This window comes from Salpingoeca rosetta (assembly GCF_000188695.1).
Source record: "Salpingoeca rosetta unplaced genomic scaffold supercont1.5, whole genome shotgun sequence".
Classification (NCBI taxonomy): domain Eukaryota; class Choanoflagellata; order Craspedida; family Salpingoecidae; genus Salpingoeca; species Salpingoeca rosetta.
In genome coordinates, this window is record NW_004754929.1 from 1,011,002 (window position 1) to 1,033,227 (window position 22,226).

Below are 22,226 nucleotides of genomic sequence, written 5' to 3' on the forward strand. Positions count from 1 at the left end.
ACACACACACACACACACACACACACACACACACACTCACACACAGACAAACACACACACACACACACACACACACACAAACGCGTTTACAGCATGTGTGGTTTCCAACCTTTGACTTCTCAGCGTCGTGCTGCAAGCGGCGAAGCGACTTGAGGATGCGCACGGTGGTGTCTTGCGCAATGACGTGGCACGCATTGGTGATGAACAGGCTCTGGCGATAATAGGACAGCTCAATCGCCTGCAACATACGATCACATGTGGTGTGAGGAGATGGGGCGGATGACTTGAGCGAAACACACACACACACACACACACAATGTTCGCTGCTCTGCAATGGCAGCAGATGACACAGCGAGCCGGTGGGTTGGGCATGGGTGCACCAATTGAAATGCACATGTGTCACACCTTGAGCAGTTCGACAATGCGGAAGAGAGCAGTGACGTGCGCCTTCTTAATGGGTTCGCCGAGCATCGTGTGCAAGTTGATGAACGTTGCCCCGAGATGACGCAATCGGAACGCAAGCATGACGCCCTGCAGCCAACGCCAGTGGCAATCGAAGCGAGACACGCACACCACGACTGTGAATAGGCGACTTGGGACAGGAAAACGAATCAAAGAACAACAGCACCCAAACACACACACACACACACAAAAAAACCACAAACAGCCAGCCCACATGATTATCAGAGGGCACAACCGCCACCACCACGGCAGCAATATCCTGCTCGCCCCATGTCACATTACCGCCAGCACGACCATCGCATGAGAGGCGGCTTACGCGTTCAATGTACTGGCGCTGCGCCGCAAGCCGCTGACCGTCGCTCGCCTGCGGGCGGAATCCAGAGTCGAGCCCCGTCATCCACACGCACGTGTGCAGATACAGCGACTGCACTGTTGACGAGAGTGTGGCGTCCATGTGTGTCATAAACGCGCGGCGCATCGCTTCCTCATTCAGCGTCTGCTTGGAGCGAGCGAGCGAGTGAGTGAGTGAGCGTGAGTGAGTGAGTGAGTGAGTGAGTGAGTGAGTGAGTGAGTGAGTGAGCGCGAGTGAGTGAGTGAGGGAGTGTGGAAGCAGTACACGGGCAAACGTGGGAAATCAGGGCATGAAAGGCAGAGGGGTGACCAGGGTACAGACCTTCTTGTCAAGAAAGGCCTGGATGGCGGGCAGCTTGCGCAGGAGGAAGTCGCCGGGCGCAATGGTGATGGTGCCAAAGACGTGCACGGCTGGGACGCGCTTGTTGATGGCCCACATCTGGCGCACGAGCCGCTTGTCCACGCTGTGGAAGACAGACGCAAACAGCGTCATCTGGCAGCAGAAGCCGAGGTAGTGCATGCGGTGAAACTTCTCCTTGGACGTCCCAAGCACTTGGTCTGTAGCGGCGTGCGTGTGCGCGAGTGAGTGGGTGGGCGAGTGAGTGAGCGAGCACGTGTTGATGTGAATGAGGGATTGTGCATCAATATGGAACGTGAGTGGATTGTGTTTGCACTCTGTGGCGCAAGTTCGCAGCCCACAAAGCGCAAAAGCGCCGCCATTTACCACGACCACCGCGACCACCGCTGTTCAGCGTACCGAGCTCGTGGAGTTGGGTGCTGAGGCTGTGTTCAAAGTGGGCCTTGAACATGGCGTTGCCGCTGACCTTCACGGTCATGTCATCAAAGGGCTGGTCGATGCAGTTCTGGAACAACATGTTCTCAAACAACTGGCCCTTTAGCTTCGAAAACAGGCGCTCAAACGGCTAAACACCGCGCGTTGTGTGTGTGTGTGTGTGTGTGTGGCGTGTGTTGTGGATGTGTGATGTGAAATGTGAGGGTGAAGTGTGGAGAGGATAAGGTTGGTGATGTCGCACAGACAGACAGACAGACAGACAGACAGACAGACAGACAGACAGACACACACACACACAGCCACATACACACAGACACCCACCCACACAGACATAGACCCCCCCCCACATCTCCACATGCGTACCAGGAGCTGGTCCTTTGTGAGGGTGAAGAGTTCAGGCTTTGCGTGGACCGTGCGCAGCATACGGCGGTACTGGTCAAGGTGGTCGTTGAGTACGGCGTTCTCGGAGATGATCTCATCAAGCATGACGAGGGAGAGGAGGGCCTGCCCAAGGTGCTTGAACACGGGGTCGAGGCTCACGTGCTTCATGTCCATGCTCTGCTGGTGCTGCGGACTGTAGATCATGGCCAGCTGCTGCACGCCGTTCTTGACGACCTGCGTGATGCGGTCAACATACACGGAGATGCGCTGCAGCAGCGGGATCATGCGCCCAAACAGCAGCTGCAGGTCGCCCTCCTGCAGCGGGGTGTGCACGCACGAGTGGCCGTACAAGTGCAGCGGGGCATAGTAGTCGCGGGCGCCTTCCTCGTGCAGCATGCGCAGCTCATTGCACAGCGTCACAAACACGGCCATCACTTTGCTCAGCACCTATGTGTTGTCGTGAAAGAGCGCAAAAGCAGTGTGACAATGGGTGCAGGGTGATGTAAGGTGCGTGTGTGTTGGGTGAGAGGGGGGGGGGGTGGTGGGGCAAGGAGTTGTGGCATTGCATGTGGAACGAAGGACAGGGAGGAGGGAAAAAAGCATTGGGGTTGGTTGGTTGGTTGGTTGGAAGGGTGGTTGGATGGTGCGATCAAGGCATGCGGGCAGGGGGATGTTGCTTGGCAAAGGGGTTGACAGCGCACCTTGTTGTCTGTGCTGACCAGCTCCAGCACAGATGTGCTTTCGTGTGGTCCAAGCTGTTGGAAGTGGAAGCGGAAGCGGATGAAAGGCGGATGGAGGGTTGGGTGTGTTGGGTGTGTGTGGGTGGTGGAGGGTGGGATGAGAGTGTCGGTGAGTTGTGTACAAAGAGGGCGTGGAGCATGCTCAGGGGTGGCAGGGTGCAACGCATCAAACAGAGTTCACATTCACGACATGCACGCGCACAAGAACACACTCACACACCAACATCAACGAGCACACACTCATACATATAGAAGGACAGACAAGCAGACAGACAAGAGAGGCAGGCCGACAGAAGACGGACGGGCTCATAGAGACAGGACACTAAACACACAAAATGAAACACAGCCACACAATCACACCCACACCCACACAGACACTCACACACAGACAGACAGACATGCAGACACACACACACACACACACACACACACACACGGACACAGATACAGACACACACACAGACACTCACACACAGACACACACGGACACAGATACAGACACACACACAGATACAGACACACACACACAGACAGACAGACATGCAGACACACGTACGTCGAGGGAGACGGGGTTCTTGAAAAAGTCCCAGTGGGCGCCGAGGGATTCGTCCAGGGCATCTTCCACGTCCAACAGTTGGCGTGCATGGCCTGCGAGGAAGGACCGAAACTCCGACACCTGCTTGTTCTTCAAGCGCTCTGTTGTTTTGGTTGGGTGCAATCGGGATGACACATATGTTTGTGAGGTGTGGGGATCAGCCGCTAACCAGCCAAGGACAGCAAGCAAAGCAAGCAAAAGCAAGCAAAAGCAAGCAAAAGCAAGCAAAGCAAGCAAAGCAAGCAAAGCAAGCGAAGCAACCACACACGCACACGCACACACACACGCACACACACACACACACGCACACACACACATACAAACACGCACGCACACACATACAAACACACACACACACAAACTCACTCTTGGCTGCATCGTCAAAGGCCTCAAACTCCCATCCGCTGTCGTCGAGGCTGGTCATGGTGAGAGCGCTCTCGCTCACAAGTCACCACTCACTCTTTCCTCTGCAAGCACACACCACACACCACTGCTTGTTGCTTGTTTGTCTTCTGCTCTCCTCCAACCAGCCAACTCGGCGATCTCCCCTTATTTCTGCTTGTCGCTGTCGTGGCGTGGATGATTGCTGACTCAGCAAGAAAACGAAACGGCTGGCAGCAGCAGACACCACAAAAGGCACGCACAGGCACCAGGCTCAGTTGATAATTTGCTGAAAATTTCGCACATTTATCGATGTTTGGGTTTTGGATGTGCGAGGCGAAGCGAAGGTGGCGAAAGTGTGGAAGTCCAAGTGGGACATGAGCATTCTTGCCCGGTTTCGATGCACCGACTGCGCAGGTTCGTTTCGCTTGCTTGCTTGCTGGCTGGTCAGGCAACGTGCACTCACTTTCTGTCTGTTTGTCCAAGCACAGCAACGCAGCCAGTTGACGTTGTGACGTATCTCGCTGCTCTTGTTGTGCTTGTGTGAGTGTTTTGGTTGGGATCGCCTTCTTCCTCCTTCGTTTGTGCCCCTTTGCGTTGTCGTTGGGTCGTTGTGCATGAGCAACCAAGCAAAAGACACACAAGAAGCACAAGAAGCGCCTCGCTCGCACACACTTGTTTTCGTCTTTCCTCTTCCCCCTCTCTGCCTCTTTTGCTGCGCATACATCTTCCCTCTTTTGTGCTCTTGCGCTGCCTTCTTTCCTTCTTGCTTCTTGCTTGCCTTCCTTCTCGCATTCCGGGTTGCACAAACGCACACAACAGCAACAACTTGCGCCCATCCGCGCACATGCAGCCACCAGCCCTCAAATAGCTCGGCTTCTCCTCTCTCTTTTGCTCTCTCACTCTCACTCGTTCTCTCATACGCACAGTCCACCCAACCCCACACGCACCCCAAACTATTGCATTGCAGCTTCCCACAAGCACACACACGCACACACCAACCAGCCAGCAGAGCCAACAGCTGTGCTGCGAAGACAACCAGCTCGCTCGCTCGCCTGTGATCGCCGTGTGCTGGTTGCGGTGCCATCTGCCCCTTTGACCGTTTTCATTGGCTGCCTCGAAGCACATTCCGATTTGGTGAGTGTGGGTGTGTAGAAAGAAGGAGGACGAATGTGTTTGTTTGCCTGTACGCGGACGTTACATGGAGGTGTGCAGTATGTGTGCATGAATGCGTGCGTGTGTGCGTGTGCATGACTCTATTCGTATCCGCACCACCACGCATTGCATGCATCTCTGCCGTGCGTTCGTTCCTCCCTGCTGCTCTCTGTTTCCTCTCTGTTGCTCTGTTTTTCTTCTTCTCTCCTCTCTCCTCTCCTCTCTCTCGACCTGCCACACACGCAGGGTTGTGTGTGCAACCAACTATTCAAGCCAACCCACACAGCCACACACACCACGCGCACAACGTCGTTGGGTGCATTGCGTGATCCTACCTTGTGTGTTTGCGTGTGTGTCACTTCATCCCCACACACACACATACATCGAGCGTCATCACGCTCATGCACAAGCTCAGCCTGCTGACCTTTCTGTTCTTCCTGTCTCTTCTTCTTCTTCTGTTTCTTCCTTGGCGTGTGACTTATCCCTTTGCAACACATGTGTCACACTTTGACTTTCGTCATTCAAACAAACCAACAAACAACACCATCACCATCATCAACACCACCACCACCAGCATCAACTCCAACACCAACACACGCACTACCTTGCATCGGCACCAGCTCCCTCCCCTTCTCCCCCAAAACACCCCATTGACATTTCCCCCCTTCCTCCCCCCCCCCCCCAACTCTCTCTTCCGTCTTCCCTTGTTCTTCAAGCACTCGCTCACGCACACACACACACACACACACACACACACACACACACACACACACACACACACACACACGCACACACACACACTCGCTCACCGTCGTCAACCCTTGCTCCGCGTCCTTGTCTCCCTCCCCCCCCTCTTTTCTCTCGCCTTTATTGTGCGCGCGGATGTTGCGATACACCACAACCGCCACCGTGTCGTCCCACAGGTCGCCAGATCCCCTTTGTGGCCACGCACACGCCGCCACCACAGCCACACCACCACCAGCGCGAGGAACAACCCTCTCCTCGCCTGTCACACCGGCACCCAGAACCGGCCAAGACCACCAACAAGACCACCAACAAGACCATTACTTTGAAGGCCACAGCCACGCCGACAACAGCCACAGCCACGACCAGCACCACAACCACCAAGCCTGGCGAGGGTGTTTGCATGAGGAGCGCCACTGCGAGCGCGTGAATCAGTGCGCCCCGCACACGGCTGTCCCCGTCTCCACATCACCGACCACATTATCTGTACCGTCGTGCAAACAGAAACGGCACACCCTCCACTCGCTCCACGCCATCCACACGCAGCCAACCGGCAGCAACGGCAACCCGGCCCGCCACAACTCATCCAACAAACCACACAACCACCGCGCCATGCTGGGCCAGAACAACGGCGGCGGCACTGCCCCCGCCACCCCACAGGGCTTTGTCGGCATGTACGACTTTCTCGGCAACCTGGGCAAGGGCCACTTCGCCGTGGTGAAGCTTGCGCAGCACGTGCTCTCCAAGCAGCGCGTGGCCGTCAAGGTGATTGAGAAGGGCAAGCTCAAGCCCGACGAGGAGGCGCACATGCAGCACGAGATCCAGGTGATGAAGCTGCTGCGCCACCCGCACGTCATCCGCCTGTACCAGGTCTGCAACACCAACTCGCGCATCTACCTCATTCTCGAGCTTGGCGATGGCGGCGACCTGTACGAGCGCATCAAGAAGTCCGGCGCCTTTCCCGAAGAAAAGGCCCGCCGCTTCTTCCGCCAGATTGCAGAGGCCGTCTCATATTGCCACAAAAACCACGTCGCCCACCGCGACCTCAAGCCAGAGAACGTCGTCTTTCGCACAAACAAACACGGCGATGAAGTCGCAAAGGTCAGATAGGCAGCACACGCGTTGGGGGTGGGAATGTGTGTGTGTGTGTTGAGGGGGGGGGGGGTGATGTATGTAGAACAAACACTGCTTTGTTCTGGGTGTTCTGGGTTTGTTGTTAGGTTGCTTGCTTGTTTGCTTGCTTGCTTCCCTGTTGCATTCTTGTTGCATCCCTGTTGCTTCCTGGCTTGTTTTTGTACCTGTGCACTCCGCTCATCATCAGCGCTTGTGGGTGGTGCAGGTGACTGACTTTGGCCTGAGCAACAGCTTCTCCCCCGGCGAGAAGCTCAAGACCGCGTGCGGGTCTGTCAGCTATTCCAGCCCAGAGATCCTCCTTGGAGAGCCGTACGACGGCCCGCTCGCAGACATGTGGAGCCTCGGTGCGTGGCGTGCGTGCCCTTGTTGGCCTAGGTTGTTTGTCTGAGTGGGGTTGTCTGTTTGTCTGAGTTTTGTTATTTGTTTGCCTGTATGTATGTTTGTTTCTTGCGTTGGTTGATCGTGTATTGAAGGTGGACCACACACACGACACACACACACACACACACACACACACACACACACACACACACACACACACACACACACGCATGAGCCTTTCACCCTTCTTCACTACATCTTCTGTTGCTCACGGCCCCCCGTTCTTTGTGTTCACAATTATTTCGCATTCTGTGCAGGCGTGATCTTGTACATGATGCTGACCGGGGAGCTGCCGTTCCAGGGCCACGACGACTACACCACCGTGATGAAGATCATGGACACGTCATACAAGCAGCCCGAGGGCGTCAGCGAGCAAGGCCTCGACCTCCTCTCAAAGCTGCTCAGCAAAGAGTGCGAAGACCGCATCAGCATGGACAGCGTGCTCAAGCACCAGTGGCTCGCCGGAAACAAGGACCGCGCCGCCGCCACAGCGTCCACAGCAGAGACAGAGCCCGGGACCGGCCGCCCCAAGCTCACGCCGGACGAACACGAGCGCATCATGCGCATCATGGAGGAAGCCGGCATTGCGCGCGACGCCATTGCGTCAAGCATCAGCGCCAACTCGTACGATTACATTGCGTCGACGTACTTTCTGCTCGCCGACAAGGAGGTGCGGCGGCGGGCGCGGGGCCAGGCGAAGAAGAAGTCCATGGATCAGGCAGCGCGCGACTCGGCAAAGAAGGACGAGACCGTTCGCCTCCGCCGCGCAATGACGCTCAGAGCATCCCCAACGGTGAGCCTGACACGCTGCAACATGCACCCGTGTTTTGATCATCACCGCTCAAAGCAAGCATGCGCACACATCCAACACACGCATACATGCACGCACCCACTCACTGTCTCTCTCACTCTCACTCACTGTCTCTCACCCTCACCCCCTCCCCCTCCCCCCCCAAATCACTTCACCCACCATTCAACCCCCCCCCCCCTCTATCCATCCCCATCCCCCCTCAAAAACAACAAAACAACAAACACACAGCACCGCCGCAAGAACCAGGGCAAGCCGCCGCGTCTTGGCACCAAGGCCGTGCCGCGCCGCCCGCGTGCCCGCCCAGAGCCCCTGCCAGACTACCTGCGCGATCCGGAGCCCTGCTCCTCCGGCGATGAGGACGGTGCCACAACGCCCAAGAGCGCATGCCTCGTCACCCGCCGTGTGCACACCACCTCCGAGCGCAGCGTGCCCCGCACCTACCTGGACCTGGACTCTGCCAGCAACAGCAGCAGCAGCGTGTCGCCAAAGCGCGGCTCGCACGAAACAGTCTCTGCCACCCACGCGGGGGCGCCGTCGTTTGACTTCTCCACCCCGCAGCGCCCTACAACCGCCAGTCCCGGGCTGCGCCGGGCCGTGCCGCGCGTCGAGGCGTGCCCACCCAGCTCCGGCGATGAGGATGACGCCGACAGCAGGCGCACCAGCGCAGGCTTCCGCTACCGTGACAACGACGCTGACGATGACATGGATGACGACGAGGATGGCATGTCCACGCCCGACAGGCGCGGTGTGCCCCCGCACATGCAGCACCAGCAGACGGGCTCGCTCAAGCACCCGCGCAAGCGCGATTCCCGACGCGTCAGCTCCACCTTCCACGACTCGTATGGCCTGTCGCCGCGCTACTCAGCGTCGTGCCGCTTCAACCTGCCCATGTACATGGACGGCAGCGACTCGCCGCTGCACAAGTCCGTGTCGTCGAGCACGCTCAACACCTCGTCCCAGCGCACGTCCATCGCCTCTGTGGAGAGCGGTGACACCTCACGCAAGTCGTCGTACGGCCTGGACGACATGGACATGATGCGCACAAAGTCCACCACGCCAAAGTTCTTCCTGTGCGAGGAGGACGAGGACGAGGCGGAGGACCTTGAGCTGCGCGATGGCCGCGTGTACACGGGCGGGGACGCGCGCCGCACTGCGCTCTCGCCCCAGCTCGGCCGGCACCACAACAGCAGCACGCCCTCGCGGGGAACGCGGCGGCCACACCCGCTGCAGCGGCTGGAGTCGCGTGAGGAGCTCCTGCCGCGCCACAACTCGGAGAGCGGGCTGCTGCAGATGCGCACCAAGAGCATGCGCTCAATTGCCGAGGACAGCACACTCAACTTTGACGAAGAGGATGAGGAGGACCTTGATGAAGCTGACGAGATGGCTGCGATGGAGGTGGAGGCCGACGCCGGATACGGCGTGCGCGGCACTGACGACGAAGATGATGGCGATGGCGATGATGAGGGCGGATTTGGGTTTGGTGATGATGACATCAACGACACGGATGTGCAGCGGCTCAGGGCGTCCACCCTGCCCATTCTCGACCTTGGTCCAGAGCATGAGCCACACAGCAACACCAGCAGCCCCCTGCACACCGTGTCGGGCGTATCACGCGGTGCAACCACTGTGGACGCCGACGGCAGCTTCACATCTCCCGCCACTGCCACTGCAACCGGTGTTCACAAGCACATCGACGGTGGCCAACACCACCACAATCACCACCAGCAGTGGCCGCATATGCAGCAGCCAGCCACGGGCACACTGTCGCCAATTCCCCGGCGCGATGGGCTTGAGCGTGGCTCGCTGTCGCTGCGCGTGCTGAAGCGCGAGTCTGCGTCGTCGTCGTGCGCGACCATCAGGGCGGCGTCCGGCATGAACTCGCCCGACGTCGGCGGCACGAGCGAGGACGAGCGCGACGAGCCCGTGATGATGCGCGGCGCCAGCGACAGCAGCATCGACGACTACGACAACGTGCGCCGCAAGTTCTCTGGCATGGAGGTTGGCGGCGAGACGATGGCGGACCAGGATGACGACCAGAACCAGTGGAGGGGCGATGTGCACGATGACACGAGCGCACCCACCGCAGCCAACAGCAGCGGTAAACCTGACGATGCCGCCGCAAATGATCACCATTGCCAAGACCGTGACCAAGGCAACAACAGCAGTGACGATGGTGATGGCGATGATGACGAGGAGGATGGTGCTGAGGATGAAGGCCGGCTTGGGGAGCTGTCTGTGCCATACGGGCGACACGCGTTCTTTGGCATGCGCGCTGCATCTGTTGCGTGCGACATGAACACGAGCCGGTACGCTGGCAAGGAGTGTAATGTGATCATGGAGGAAGAAGAAGAGGAGGAGGAAGAAGAGGATGAAGGCGAGGGCGAGGCTGAATCGCGTGATATTCTCTGCGAGAGCTTGCCTGCTGCTGCGCACCGCCGCCTGGCGCAGGCGTACGCGCGAGCCGACACGCAGGCACTCACACCGCCAGCGGTGGGCCATGGTACCGCGACCACGCCCGCGCTGCCTGGTCACCCTCCGCCACCGGCTCCATCCTCGAAACAACAACTCCACTCCCACCATCACCATCACCACCACCCACACCATGTCGGGAGCGAGAGCGGACACCACTCGTCTGAAGACGACAGTGCCGCGTCTCCCCGCACGTCGCGCTCACAGCTGCAGATTGCAGTCAACAACTAATGGCGCCCGAAACGAATCGGGCTGCTTACCATCTTTGAAATTTCACCTTAATTCACATAACCTTTTTCACTCAACAAGGTCTCCTCTGCTCTCCCATTATTGGTCTTTCGTAGTGTTCGCACACGGGTTGATGCTTGAGAGTGGTGGCTGTGCCGTTTAGTCTTCTTGTCCATTTTACATTTGAGTTGTGTGTGTGTGTGTGTTTTATGTTGTTGTTGATGTGTTGTTGTTGATGTTCTTACACTAATTCATCATCTGCGTGTTGGTGATGATCCCTGTACTATTCTGGTTGGTGTATGATGTGATGTGGTGGCACTTTATGCAAGCCCTGTACTAAGCATGAGTGCGTGCGGATGGATGTGTTCCTATTTGAAGCCGTCGAGGGCGACTTGATTGTTGGTTTGTCCATTTTTACGAATTGCGCTGTGGTGTGTTTGGAAGGACATTGTTGTTCCAGCACACACGCACGCTCTTCTCCAGCCGCTGTCTGTGTTTTGTGCTGTGCAATTGATCGATTGGCTGGGGAAAAGGCTGTTAGCTACCACTTGAATTGTCGTCACTCTTGAACTCGTTGTTGTCTCCTGTTATTGGCTCTTGGCACACACACGCGCGCGCACGCCTTTGCTCGCTTGTTCTTCGCCCCCCCCCCCCGTGGCGCAGCGTGTGTTTGAACTGTACATATCCCCCTCCCCATGTTGTTGGTCCAGCCAGCCTTTTAGTTGTTGGTTGATAAGGAAGGGTCAACAGTGCACCCCGACTTGTGTGTTGCTCGTTTGTCTTGGCCTTATTTCTCGCGCTCGCTCCTTCCAAGCTGTGGTTTTCGATTGATTTTAACTGCACCACCAAGGCTGGCTTCCCGTCTTCAGTTTATGTTGCTCGTCTCGTGCTCCGTGGTTATGTTGGCGTGCGTTTGTTGCCCCCCCCCTCCTGTAGTGTGACCTAACTGCTTTCTGCGTTGTAGGGATTGGCAGCTGTGTGGCTGTGATCTCTGACAACTTCCAATGCGTTTGTTGTGTGTGTGCGTGCGTGTGTGTGCTCTGAATGTGGCTCTAATTGGCAACTTTTGTTAGCATCTTGTTCCTACGACTGCTTGTTGACTTGATGGATGTGTGAACGCACAAAACACGTGCGGGCTTTACTGTCTTTGCACACAACGCTGCACGTTGTGACATGACGTTTTTCAACTCTCAATTCATCAATTAAAACACAAGCATGAAGCAACCAAGTTGTGCGTGCGTGTGCGTGTGCGTGTGCGTGTGCGTGTGTGTGTGTGTGTGTGTGTTTGTGTGTGTGTGTGTGTGTGTGTGTGTGTGTGTGTGTGTGTGTGTGTGTGTGTGTGTGTGTGTGTGTGTGTGTGTGTGTGTGTGTGGTGCGCCGCAACAGCATGTTGTGCGTTTCCCTCTTTTGTTGCGGCCACCTATGCGGACGATGAGGACTGCTGGTGCGACGGAAAGAGTGACGTCTTTGACGTGACGGCAGTGACAGATCCAACGGACGCATATCGCATCGGGTTGCCCGCCCTGGTTCACGTGTGTGTATGTGTGTGTATGGGTGTGAACAAACAAGCGCGGTTGAGCTGTCATATGTGTGTGTGTATGAATGAATGACTGCGTTGGCTGCAGACGGTTGCAGATGGCTGGGTGACGCCATGAACGTACTGGAACGGGGAGAACGGTTGGTGCTGCTGTTTTGCTCCGTGCGCCTTTGGTGGCTTCTCCAAGACAAGCGATGCCTGGCGTGCGGTACATCACACGAGAGTCCGTTTGCAGGATGAGCGGTCGCATGCGCATCGATGAAACAGGGCGGGAGATGCAAGGGGTTAGGGAGAGACGGAGGAGGGCAACAGGGAGAGAGGGAATCAAGAGAGGGGATGGAGAACGACAGAGGCAGACACAGACACACAGACACAGAACACGCACAGACACGCACAGACACACACAGACACACAGACACACAGACACACACACAGACACAGACACAGACACAGACACACAGACACAGAACACACACAGACACACAGACACACAGACACACACACAGACACACACACACACACACAGCACGCATGTACGTTTGATCGATGAACGAGGACAAAGACGAGGGCTACGACAAGCAGCACGCCAATGACCGATCCAAAGAACACGCCGACGCCTTGGCCAACCGTGTACCCAGAACCCCCTTCATCCTGAACCGTTTCCGCCAAATCAGCAGACAGCGCATCTGCAGCAGCAGCAGCCATGCGAGCGCGCGAGTGTGAAAGTGAGTGAGTGAGCATCGTTGTGCGCACAGGTTCATCTGCAAGGGCGGAGCACAGAGAGCACGGTGCCCGTCGTTCCTTACCACGCCGGCTGCTGAAGACAAAGGATGCTGCATCTGCGTGGAACAGCATCGACGTGCCGTCGCTGCGGCGTGTATTGAAGGCGCATGTTATGTTACACAGGTGAGTTGTGGCAGACATGACCACGTACATGTGTGCATAATGTGTGTGTGTGTGCATGTGCGTGTGCGTGTGTGCACAAGTGTGCGTGTGTGCACAAGTGTGTGTGTGCATGTGCGTGTGCGTGTGTGCACAAGTGTGTGTGTGTGCATGTGTGTGGGGTTGGTGAGCTTGATCCACGCACGTGCAAGCAAGCGAAGGTGCTGTGCTGGCGAAACGAGCGCCGTGGCCATACCGTGTTTGATGGAAGATGAGAATGTCGCCAGTCTCCAGATCGGATTGAAGCGGCTGCGCATCATCCCGAGTGACATTGGACAGAATCACCAGCAGCACCTCGCGTTGCGGTTTCTCCACCGCAACGCCGGCGTTCTCAAGCGTCTGAACAGTGCACACGCAACATCAAACATACCACACACAGGAAACAGCGCACCAGCGTCACATCACACCTCGTTGAGCTGAACAGGCAAGGAAGGGAAGGGAAGAGAAGGGAAGAGAAGGGAAGAGAAGAGAAGGAAGCAGCCGTCGCCAAGTACACTACATGGTCGCGCTGTTCGTACCGGGTACGTTGTTTGGATGTGTTGTGCGATGTCTTCCTGAAGCGGTACCAGCAGGGTCGCATCCTCGGCGCCGTACACGGACCGAACCACAAACCGGGCAACTGAGGACGACGCGGTTGCAGTGCGCGGATGCATGTGGGCGTGAGTGGTGGTCGAGGGGAATGGGAGCAAAGGACAAAGGAGATAAAAAACGTAAATGGGATCACAGCATGACAATCGCAGGTGTGCACGAGCACACATGTGTACATGTCACACACACACACGAAGCGTGCGAAAAGAGACTCAGACATACACAGACAGAGACTCAGACACACAGAGACAGAGACTCAGACGCACACGCACACGCACACGCACACGCACACGCACACGCACACACACACACACACTCACACACACACACACTCACACTCACACACACTCACTCACACACACATACACACACAGTGCTCACATTGTCGTTGCTCATTCCCGTCTTCCCTCGCCAAAGTCGAGGAGGACATTAGCACAACAACAAACACGACTGCAAACAACACTCGCAGCACCATCATCATCATCGTTGTCCTTCTGCCGCGACAGCGACACTCAAAAATACACAAGCACAGCACCAACAACACAGCACACACGATGCCAAAGGAAGGTGGTGGAGCGAGCAGGCATGACTACGGCGTGATCCGTGAAGGACCACAGCCTGCGCTGAAGCAGACCATGTCCGCAGAGGAAGGGTCCTTGCTATCCACTCGTTGGTTGAAATGGACGCGTCGCTTTCAAGTCGCAGCCATGCTCGGTGAGTTCGATGTCTGTTTCTGCTGCTTTGCGCGGGCACATGCGTCTGTTCTGCGCGCATGGGGTGTAGTCACTCGTGGTTCTCGTGTGCTGGAACATCGTAATGCGCTGTGGTGGTGCACTGTGGCGCGGGAACACGTTATTGTACGTGTCACTGACTGCACCTCGTATTTAGGGCTTATCATGTATCCATGTACTCACATGCTCTTACGTCATGTGTGTGTGTGTTGCGTGTGTGCGTGCGTGCGTGCGTGTGTGCGTGCGTGCGTGTGTGCGTGCGTGCGTGTGCGTGCGTGCGTGTGTGTGTTTGTGTGTGCGTGTGTGTTTGTGCGTGCGTGCGTGTGTGTGTTTGTGTGTGCGTGTGTGTTTGTGCGTGCGTGCGTGTGTGTGCGTGTGTGTGTGTGTGTGTGTGTGTGTGTGTGTGTGTGTGTCAGGGACAACGGCATACCTTGTGTTCTTCCATGACTTTGGCCAGCAAGACCATTGCTTCAAACCGGTGCGTGCTTTGCCCCATCTCTGTCCGTGTGCTAGCAGCTACGAACGGGACAAGCACCTCGCTGCTCGTTCACATACCCATGTGCCTTGGTGGTGCATCGTTTTCACACGCGCGCGCACACACACACACACACATGATGCTGCTGCAGATTCGGAAGTTCGTGAAGGACAAGTATGACAGTTTCTTGACACCCACACCTGCAGAACTGGCGGAGATTGAGCAACTCAAGCAAACCCAAACAGCGCAGGCAGCAACAGCAACAGCGGCTGCGCAACACGCATCAACACAATCATCAGCCACATCACAACAGTAGCTACATCCACGTGATGCGCGCGCGTGTGCGAGTTTGTGTTTTTGTATCCGTATGTGTGTCCCTGTTTGTTTGTGTGTGTGTGCATGTCCCCGTTTGTTTGTGTGAAAGCCTCGCGTGCCTTCATGTCGTTGATTTGTTCGTCCCATCTTTACGGCTCGTCTCCATCATCCTTTCGAGTAATTGTACACAAGCTTGTTTTAGTAGTGCTGCACAGACAACCCTCGCTCGCCCTCTGGCTTGAGTGGCTTGCCTGTTTGCCATCAATACACAGACATTGAACCTTCACACGAAGAGAAGGGAAGAGCGTGTTGAGTCAACTGGGGGAAGGCAGGCGAGCAAGGCAGGAGGCAAGAAAGCACGCAATGGAACACCACGCAGCTATCATCGACACAACACCACCACCTCAAGCATCACGCACTGCGGCACATGTCCTCCTGCAACTACCCTCCGTACAGCACCGTCGAGTTGCCGTGCGTGACACACAACATGGGCGAACACGTGAAGGGGATATCATTCATGGCTGGCGCTTCTGCCCAGCGTCCACGGCTTTGAAGAAGTACGGTTGGCTCTTGTACAGTGTATCTCCTTGTGCGTCCTCCAAGAACACGTGTGCAGTCATATCCACACTCCCCTAAAACACAAAACATAAGGCCCGCACATATGAGAAAGCAACGTGTGCGCGATTCCGTGCAACGCACAAGTCACACTGACACAGACAGACAGACAGACACAGACAGACAGACAGACAGACACACGCACACACACACCCCAGAAACTTGTCATGCCAACTGACTCTGAACGGAATGTGGAGCTGTGTCTCGAAGAAATGGCTGCTGGTTACATCCATCAGGGCCTCGTGCACAGCTGTTGACAACGACGATGACGATGATGACGGTGCTCCTGGTTTGCTGGTGCTGGGCTGCTTTGTTGACTGGCAGGAGACGCGCAGGCGTGCACACGTGATGGCGCTCCCTGCACACAGTAATCACGCATGCACAGCAGTGGTCAACAAATCAATTTGGAGGTGGAGGGGAGCATGTGTGGCATGAGCAGCGCCCATGCGTTTTACACGTGTGCACGAAATAATGGTCATGTGCATACGTGTGTGTCAGCACAATCACAGCCACAACCATGACAGTCGCCGGGCGTACGTTTCCTGCGGTTGACGGGCGGCGGTCTGAAGACGCCCTGCATGCGCAGCATGAGGCTGTCGCGGTGGAGCACCCGGATCACGTTGCCCGCGTCGCACCGCGGCGTGAAGTACAACTGGACAGCAGCAGCAGCAGCAAACAGGCAGTCAATGTGTGTGTGTGTGTGCGTGTGTGGTGAGTTGCGTGAGTGAGTAGCCAACTGCGGCATCAAGGGACTTAAAGGCGTGTCATCATTATGTGAGTGAGTGAGTGAGTGAGTGAGTGAGTGAGTGAAAGTTCATCTCCATCCCCACCTCGAGGGAGAGATCTGGCTCTGCGCGGAAGAACGAAGGCGGGTACGGGAACGGTACACATACGCAGAAGCGAACAATACGTCGCATCGCCTGTGGCGCATTCGAGACGTGGTGGGGGCGGCGAGTGTGGGCAAAATGGTGATGTGTGTGTGTGTATGGAAGGGGGGGGCAGTCGAAGGGAAGGCGTGAGGACCTGCGCACGGAAAAGGCACAAGTAGCGGATGCACAACGCACCACAACGGCGTAACACACACACACACACACACACACACACACACACACACACACACACACACACACACACACACACCTCTGGGGCGGGGAGGCGGTGCAGGGAGGAGATGAAGTGTGCAATGGCTGCGGCGGACGGAAGCGGGTGAATGAGGGCGAGGCATCCCTCAAGCGCACGCGCGTCAAAAACACACGTACCGCTGCCGTCACCGCGCTGACGCCTGCATGCGAGAGGCATAGCACGTGCGGCGGCGATTGGTGAGAACCTTGGTACTGCCGTCCAACAAGGAAGTAATGACTTCACACGCATACAAGCAGCCGCCCGTTGTCCACTCCTCATACACGGACACCATTCCAGAACACAACAACAACAACAACAACAACAACAACAACAACAACAACAACAACAACAACAACAGCAGCAGCAGCAGCAGCAGTTAGTGTACGTGCGTACGTTGCGAGGGCGTGAATTGCCATGTCGAGCAAGAGCTTGCTGTAGTGCAGGACGGCCTGTGATGTCGGATCAAGGTTGAAGGTGGCTTCTGCCAATGCAACCACCTGTCGTCGCAGCTCCTGCGCATCCTCGTCCAGCACGCACAGCTCCTGCTGTGCAGCGTCTGATATGTTCACACACACACACAGCCACACACCCACCAAGTATGTAGGAGCGAGTGGTGGTGTCACAGAGCAGTGAGAATTGTGCGAAGAGGTGTACCATGAGCAGCAGTGGAGAGGTGAAGATGAGTTTGGGGCAGTAACAGCAGAACAGCAGCAGTGTTGTGGTCTACCTTCGTGTAGCGTGCACAGCTGTGATGAAAACTCCAAGAACCCTGTCGCAGACACTCCGTGTGAGTTGCAAGAACACATCACACAAGACGCAGACACAAACAAACAAACCAACAAACAAACAAACCAACAAACAAACAAAGAAACAAACAAACAAAGAAACAAACAAACAAAGCGACGCACCTCTGCGAAAGCCGAGGAAGCCGCGGAGAAAAGAGCCCGCATGCGGGTGGAGCGCTGTTGGCAAGAGACTGCTGCATGTGTTGAGACGCGTTGCTGCAAGCTGCAGCGATGCCGCCTGCTCCGCCGACACCCGCTGGGCGTGGGTGCTCGTCGCATTGGCAACCTGGGCCTGTGCTTCGGCTTCAAACACGGCGGAAAGAAACGACAGCCAGCCGTCGTAGGTGGTGTTTGTGTCGCGCACACCGCCATCGTCCAAGCTTACCCTCTTGTCAGCGGCAACTTCACGTGCCGCCGTGGTAGCCTCTTTGTTCTCCTGCTGCTGTTGTTGTTCTGGTTGGTCGTCAACGCCAGCAGCAGCATCGTCGTCGTCGTCGTTGTCATTTTCATCATCGTTGTCATCGCTGTACCTGTTGCAGTGCAGCAAATGCATCCGCACGCGTTGGAAGAGGGCGTGCGCGGTAGCATGCTGGCCCTGCACCGCTGCTTGTCTCGCGCACACGTACAGGGACCAGGAAGAGTTCAGAACAAAGTGCGGCAATGGTGGTGGCGGCGAGGGTGCCAATGATGACTGCTGTGATGGCGACACGGTTGACAGGTGTATCGCGGGTGTTTCTGACAGCGACGAAGCAGTTGATGCCACCCAGGGTGTGGCCACTGTTGCTGCAATTCTGCGTTGTATTCTCTCCTGTAGCTGTGTGAGGGCCGGCGTTGGGTCGTGGTCGCTGCTGGTGCCAGCGCTACACAGCACCTTGACAGTTGCCGTTGTGCCCGCGAGCGCATGCACACGGATGAGCGACGAAAGCACGTCACAAGACACCGCCGTCACGCTGTTGTCCTGTCCTTTGTCATCTGACGGCAGAAGCGCGCTCAGGTGCGTCAGCGTTGCTTGCTCCAAGCGCACGTGAGGCACGCCTGCAGCAAACCGAAGGAGAGACAACCACAGGGAGGCAAACAGTCGCGTGTGCCGCTGCTGTCGGTGCCGCTGTCGCTCATCCTTGGAATGGCCCCGTCTGCTCGCTCGTGCGTGTTCTGTTGCACTGTGCACCCGACACGCGTCGCTGAACCACCCAGCGGTGGCGCTGGCCAGAGAGACCAAGTCCACCACACCTGTGCCCTGTGCATCACACATTGCGGTCGCTTGTGTTGCAGCGGGAGCGGCAGTATCGGTCACATCCTCGCACAGCTGACAAACAACAGCAATGGCGCCCCGAAGCGCTCGCTCCGTCCCTTCCTCATGGTCGTCGTCCCTGTCACCCATACGGGCATCGTCATTGTCATCGCTGTTGCCGGTGATGTTGCTGTTGCTGTTACAGCTGTTGTTGGTGGTGGTGACACTGCACTGCCGTTGACGTGTGTACGCACGAATGGCGTCGACAGTGAGCGCTGTGCTCTCGACCGCCAGCTGCTGCAGCTCCAGCCGTGACGGCAGCACCGCACCACCTCCATTTGCATCTGCACGTGTGTCCATCGCGACGTCATCATCGCCGTCAGCATCAGCATCAGCATCAGCATCAGCATGGCGCAGGTCTTGGAGTTGTGCAATGGCGAGCAGCACGCGCGCTGCTGCCAGCGGTGTGTGTACATCAGACGCACACAGGGACATGGCTATGACCTGATCCAATGCGCGCAGCTGTAAGCTGGTGGGAACGTCAAACGCAGCTGCATTCATCACGTCTGCAAATACATCCAGCGCTGGGCCGGCCCTGCTGCCTCGCATCATCAATGACAAACCTTCACCAGCCCCTTCATCACCCTCACTACCATCACCCCTATCAGCGCCGTCCCTGCTGCCATCATCATCGCCCACTCGCGGCACAAGGTCGAGCACGCGTGCTGCTGCGTCCAAGTCAAAGGTGTGGCCCAGCGCAGGCGAAATTCGCTGCAGCGCCCGCAGTGCACGCGCTGCCACCGCTGCCGTGTGGTGGTGGTGGTGGTGGTCGTCGTCGTCGTTGGAGTCGTCGTCGTTGGAGTGGTGGACATTGTCGTCAGTGTGCTTGCTGCTGCTGGTGCCGTCGTTGGGGCTGCATGCGATCGAGAGGAGGCGATGGATGTGCGCGTGCGTGTCGTTGCTGGCGCGAAGCACCAGATGCTCAATGGTCGTGAAGAGCGGCTCAATCAGATTCCTTCATTGCAGAGCAAGGGGGAATATGGATGGTGAGCGACGTGGCACACAAAACAGCGAGCAACATCTAAATTATATGTGGATACAGACACAAAGGCACAAACACAGCTGCGTACACTGAACTGCTACCTACGGCGAAAAACAACCAACGAACCAACGAACCAACGAACCAACCAAACAAACAAAACAAAGGTGGCAACGGACGTTGGGAGGGCCGAGTGGATGCAGTGCCAGCAGACGTCGAGGCTGGCGGGGACAAGATCGGCGACAGTTGCGGTGGAGCGAAGCAGAGCCAGTGCCGCAACCCGCACGGCAGGCGTTGCACCAAGGTCGTCCATCGTCTCGGCAGCCTGCGCACAGGGAGGAAGACAGTCACAAGAGATGCGTGTGAATCATGTTGAGCAGCAGCGTATGGGGCACGGCAAGGGGGTGGGATGCACGTCACACATATAGCGGGCAAGCAAGCTGAATCATGTGTGTCCAGGCATTATGTGGAAGGCGCAGGCAACGTCAGGGGAAGAGATGAGTGGTGGTTGACATGCCGGAGGGGGTGCACGCACCGCAGCGAACGCCTCTCGACAAAAGTGCGGGCTGTATCGGCAGTAGATGGCGGCTGTCTTTGCTGCTGCCAGGGCCTCTGTCTCCTCCTCACTGCCGAGTGCACGCGTGATGTGGGCGTGCAGTTCCGTGAACTCCGCAAACTGCGGAGCCAGCAGCGCAAACAGCCTGCAGCAGCAGACGTGTGGTGGCGGTGGGGGGAAAGAGGAAGACAGCATAGTTGAGAGAGAAAGTGTGTGTGTGCATGCGTTGTACGTGTGTGTGTGTGTGCGCGCGCAAGTTGTGTGCGTGCATAGATTGACACAAAGGGCGACATTGGTGGTGGCTCATCAGGGTTGTCTGGGTGTTGCTGGATATGAGCGCAACGAGGGCTGCTGGGTTTGCCATACCGCAGGGTGATGATGCGATCTGTTGTGTCGTTGCTGAGAAACGCGCGCTGCAGCCTGCCAAGCAAGTGTGTGTGTGTGAAAAGATGAGGTTCGCGATGGCGCGATTGCTGACAAGCGAGCCAGTGCATGGGCCAGTGCACGGGGTGGGATAGCAGAGGTCGAGGGCGAGTGCATGCGATGCTTCCTAGCTCAGCACATGCAATGTACAACGACTGACATACCGCTGGAAGATCTCTTTCTTTGATCGGAGATGATCAAAGGCAGCGCGGCAGCGCTTCAACATCTGATACAGCTCCCACTTGAGGACAACGTCCCCTCTGTCAGCGGCCGGAAAGCACAGAACAACAACACAGAACGGCGACACGCGCAAGATGAGAGGAAAGAAAGCTTGTGGCAGCCGCCAAGGCAAGCGCATGCTTGTGTGTGTGTGTGTGTGTGTGTGTGTGTGTGTGTGTGTGTGTGTGTGTGTGTGTGTGTGTGTGTGTGTGCTAGAAGGGTCGAACCACCAATCTACATACAGATACACACGTGAGTGGTGACGGCGTGTGTTTTCACACAGACAATAGGAACTTGATCACGGCAGTAACAACTGCGCCTTGCTTACGTGCGAGGGTAAAAGTCGGCGATGCGAAGCATGAAGGTGGTGATGACTGCTGGGGAAGGGTACTCGTTGATGATTTGTTGCATGTTGCCCAGCGACTCCAGCTTGGCGAGTGGGCCCGCCCTCGCAAACGCTGTCAAAAAAAAAAAAAGAACCGTGACAAGTGCGCACACCGGTGAGGTTGGGTGGGAGGCAATCGGGGTACTTCTGCCAGAGGGAGGGGGGTTAGGGGCAATTGACAGACGCATAGAGCGATCGGAGGAGGGGGTTGGGGTGGGGGTGGGGGTTCGGCGCAGGCACACACGCAGCAACAAGCAGACATAGTGACAGAGAGAGAGAGGCAGAGAGATAGAGAAGCAGAGAAGCAAAGAGACAGAGAAGCAAAGAAGCAAAGAGACAGAGAATCAAAGAGGCAGAGGCAGAGGCACAGACAGACAGACAGACACACACACACACACACACAGACACACAGACACACAGACACACAGACACACAGACACACAGACACACAGACACAAGTCAACTCACCCTCCCATTCCGTGGTGATGCGTCGCAGTGCAGTGTGTGGTGCGCCGGCGAGTGCTGGTGCTGCTGTTGTTGGTGGTCCTTGAGGCTGCTGCCTCACTCTTCGCCCCGCCATCCTTCTGTCCTTTGCCACTGTCGTTTGTGTCAGCAGAAAATAGTGCTGATGCGGATGA

General features: G+C 56.8%; 5 protein-coding genes across 5 annotated transcripts in view; 2 read left to right on the top strand and 3 right to left on the bottom strand.

Annotated features, from left to right (window-relative positions):
* The window catches only part of PTSG_02284 (uncharacterized protein), a 10,306-nt gene extending 6,376 nt beyond the window's left edge, over nt 1-3,930 (bottom strand). The window contains exons 1-9 of the mRNA XM_004996716.1: nt 3,689-3,930; nt 3,284-3,423; nt 2,689-2,742; nt 1,970-2,434; nt 1,571-1,736; nt 1,136-1,371; nt 779-958; nt 406-531; nt 41-238 (exon numbers count right to left, since the gene is read on the bottom strand). Coding sequence (XP_004996773.1) covers nt 41-238; nt 406-531; nt 779-958; nt 1,136-1,371; nt 1,571-1,736; nt 1,970-2,434; nt 2,689-2,742; nt 3,284-3,423; nt 3,689-3,746 — 1,623 coding nt within the window. The 5' untranslated portion in view covers nt 3,747-3,930. The remainder of the gene's footprint in view (nt 1-40; nt 239-405; nt 532-778; nt 959-1,135; nt 1,372-1,570; nt 1,737-1,969; nt 2,435-2,688; nt 2,743-3,283; nt 3,424-3,688) is intronic.
* A 2,193-nt stretch (nt 3,931-6,123) lies between these two features.
* Nucleotides 6,124-11,849, top strand: PTSG_02285 (CAMK/CAMKL/SNRK protein kinase). Its single transcript, XM_004996717.1, has 4 exons — nt 6,124-6,703; nt 6,942-7,080; nt 7,375-7,910; nt 8,157-11,849. The coding sequence occupies exons 1-4, from the start codon at nt 6,215-6,217 to the stop codon at nt 10,626-10,628; spliced, it is 3,636 nt and encodes a 1,211-aa protein (XP_004996774.1). The 5' UTR covers nt 6,124-6,214; the 3' UTR covers nt 10,629-11,849.
* A 122-nt stretch (nt 11,850-11,971) lies between these two features.
* PTSG_02286 (uncharacterized protein) lies at nt 11,972-14,202 on the bottom strand. The gene is made up of 7 exons (XM_004996718.1): nt 14,074-14,202; nt 13,623-13,723; nt 13,301-13,443; nt 12,969-13,030; nt 12,700-12,848; nt 12,287-12,360; nt 11,972-12,148 (listed from the first exon to the last, which is right to left on the bottom strand). Exons 1-7 carry the CDS (start codon nt 14,174-14,176, stop codon nt 12,046-12,048), a joined length of 735 nt encoding a protein of 244 aa, XP_004996775.1. The 5' UTR covers nt 14,177-14,202; the 3' UTR covers nt 11,972-12,045.
* Nucleotides 14,203-14,215: 13 nt separating this feature from the next.
* On the top strand, nt 14,216-15,495 carry PTSG_02287 (lrpprc protein). Its single transcript, XM_004996719.1, has 3 exons — nt 14,216-14,406; nt 14,840-14,901; nt 15,050-15,495. Exons 1-3 carry the CDS (start codon nt 14,247-14,249, stop codon nt 15,212-15,214), a joined length of 387 nt encoding a protein of 128 aa, XP_004996776.1. The 5' UTR covers nt 14,216-14,246; the 3' UTR covers nt 15,215-15,495.
* On the bottom strand, nt 15,398-22,194 carry PTSG_02288 (uncharacterized protein). The gene is made up of 14 exons (XM_004996720.1): nt 22,057-22,194; nt 21,532-21,661; nt 21,149-21,244; nt 20,928-20,981; nt 20,541-20,706; nt 20,185-20,330; nt 17,859-19,981; nt 17,678-17,719; nt 17,344-17,506; nt 16,969-17,110; nt 16,659-16,748; nt 16,366-16,480; nt 16,008-16,186; nt 15,398-15,845 (listed from the first exon to the last, which is right to left on the bottom strand). The coding sequence occupies exons 1-14, from the start codon at nt 22,166-22,168 to the stop codon at nt 15,729-15,731; spliced, it is 3,675 nt and encodes a 1,224-aa protein (XP_004996777.1). The 5' UTR covers nt 22,169-22,194; the 3' UTR covers nt 15,398-15,728.
* Nucleotides 22,195-22,226: the final 32 nt, after the last annotated feature.

Bases quoted from the DNA above. Each gene is read 5' to 3' on its own strand.
- PTSG_02287 (XM_004996719.1), top strand. From the start codon at position 14,247: ATGCCAAAGGAAGGTGGTGGAGCGAGCAGGCATGACTACGGCGTGATC. The intron at 14,407-14,839 runs GTGAGTTCGATG...TGTGTGTGTCAG, and splicing joins TCAAGTCGCAGCCATGCTCG to GGACAACGGCATACCTTGTG. The intron at 14,902-15,049 runs GTGCGTGCTTTG...ATGCTGCTGCAG, and splicing joins AAGACCATTGCTTCAAACCG to ATTCGGAAGTTCGTGAAGGA.
- PTSG_02285 (XM_004996717.1), top strand. From the start codon at position 6,215: ATGCTGGGCCAGAACAACGGCGGCGGCACTGCCCCCGCCACCCCACAG. The intron at 6,704-6,941 runs GTCAGATAGGCA...TGGGTGGTGCAG, and splicing joins ACGGCGATGAAGTCGCAAAG to GTGACTGACTTTGGCCTGAG. The intron at 7,081-7,374 runs GTGCGTGGCGTG...CATTCTGTGCAG, and splicing joins CGCAGACATGTGGAGCCTCG to GCGTGATCTTGTACATGATG.
- PTSG_02286 (XM_004996718.1), bottom strand. From the start codon at position 14,176: ATGATGATGATGGTGCTGCGAGTGTTGTTTGCAGTCGTGTTTGTTGTT. The intron at 13,444-13,622 runs GTACGAACAGCG...TGCACTGTTCAG, and splicing joins ACATCCAAACAACGTACCCG to ACGCTTGAGAACGCCGGCGT. The intron at 13,031-13,300 runs GTATGGCCACGG...TACACGCCGCAG, and splicing joins CTCATCTTCCATCAAACACG to CGACGGCACGTCGATGCTGT.
- PTSG_02288 (XM_004996720.1), bottom strand. From the start codon at position 22,168: ATGGCGGGGCGAAGAGTGAGGCAGCAGCCTCAAGGACCACCAACAACA. The intron at 19,982-20,184 runs GTCCGTTGCCAC...TCTGCAATGAAG, and splicing joins ATCCACTCGGCCCTCCCAAC to GAATCTGATTGAGCCGCTCT. The intron at 16,749-16,968 runs GTGTGTGTGTGT...AATGCGCCACAG, and splicing joins ACCGCCTCCCCGCCCCAGAG to GCGATGCGACGTATTGTTCG.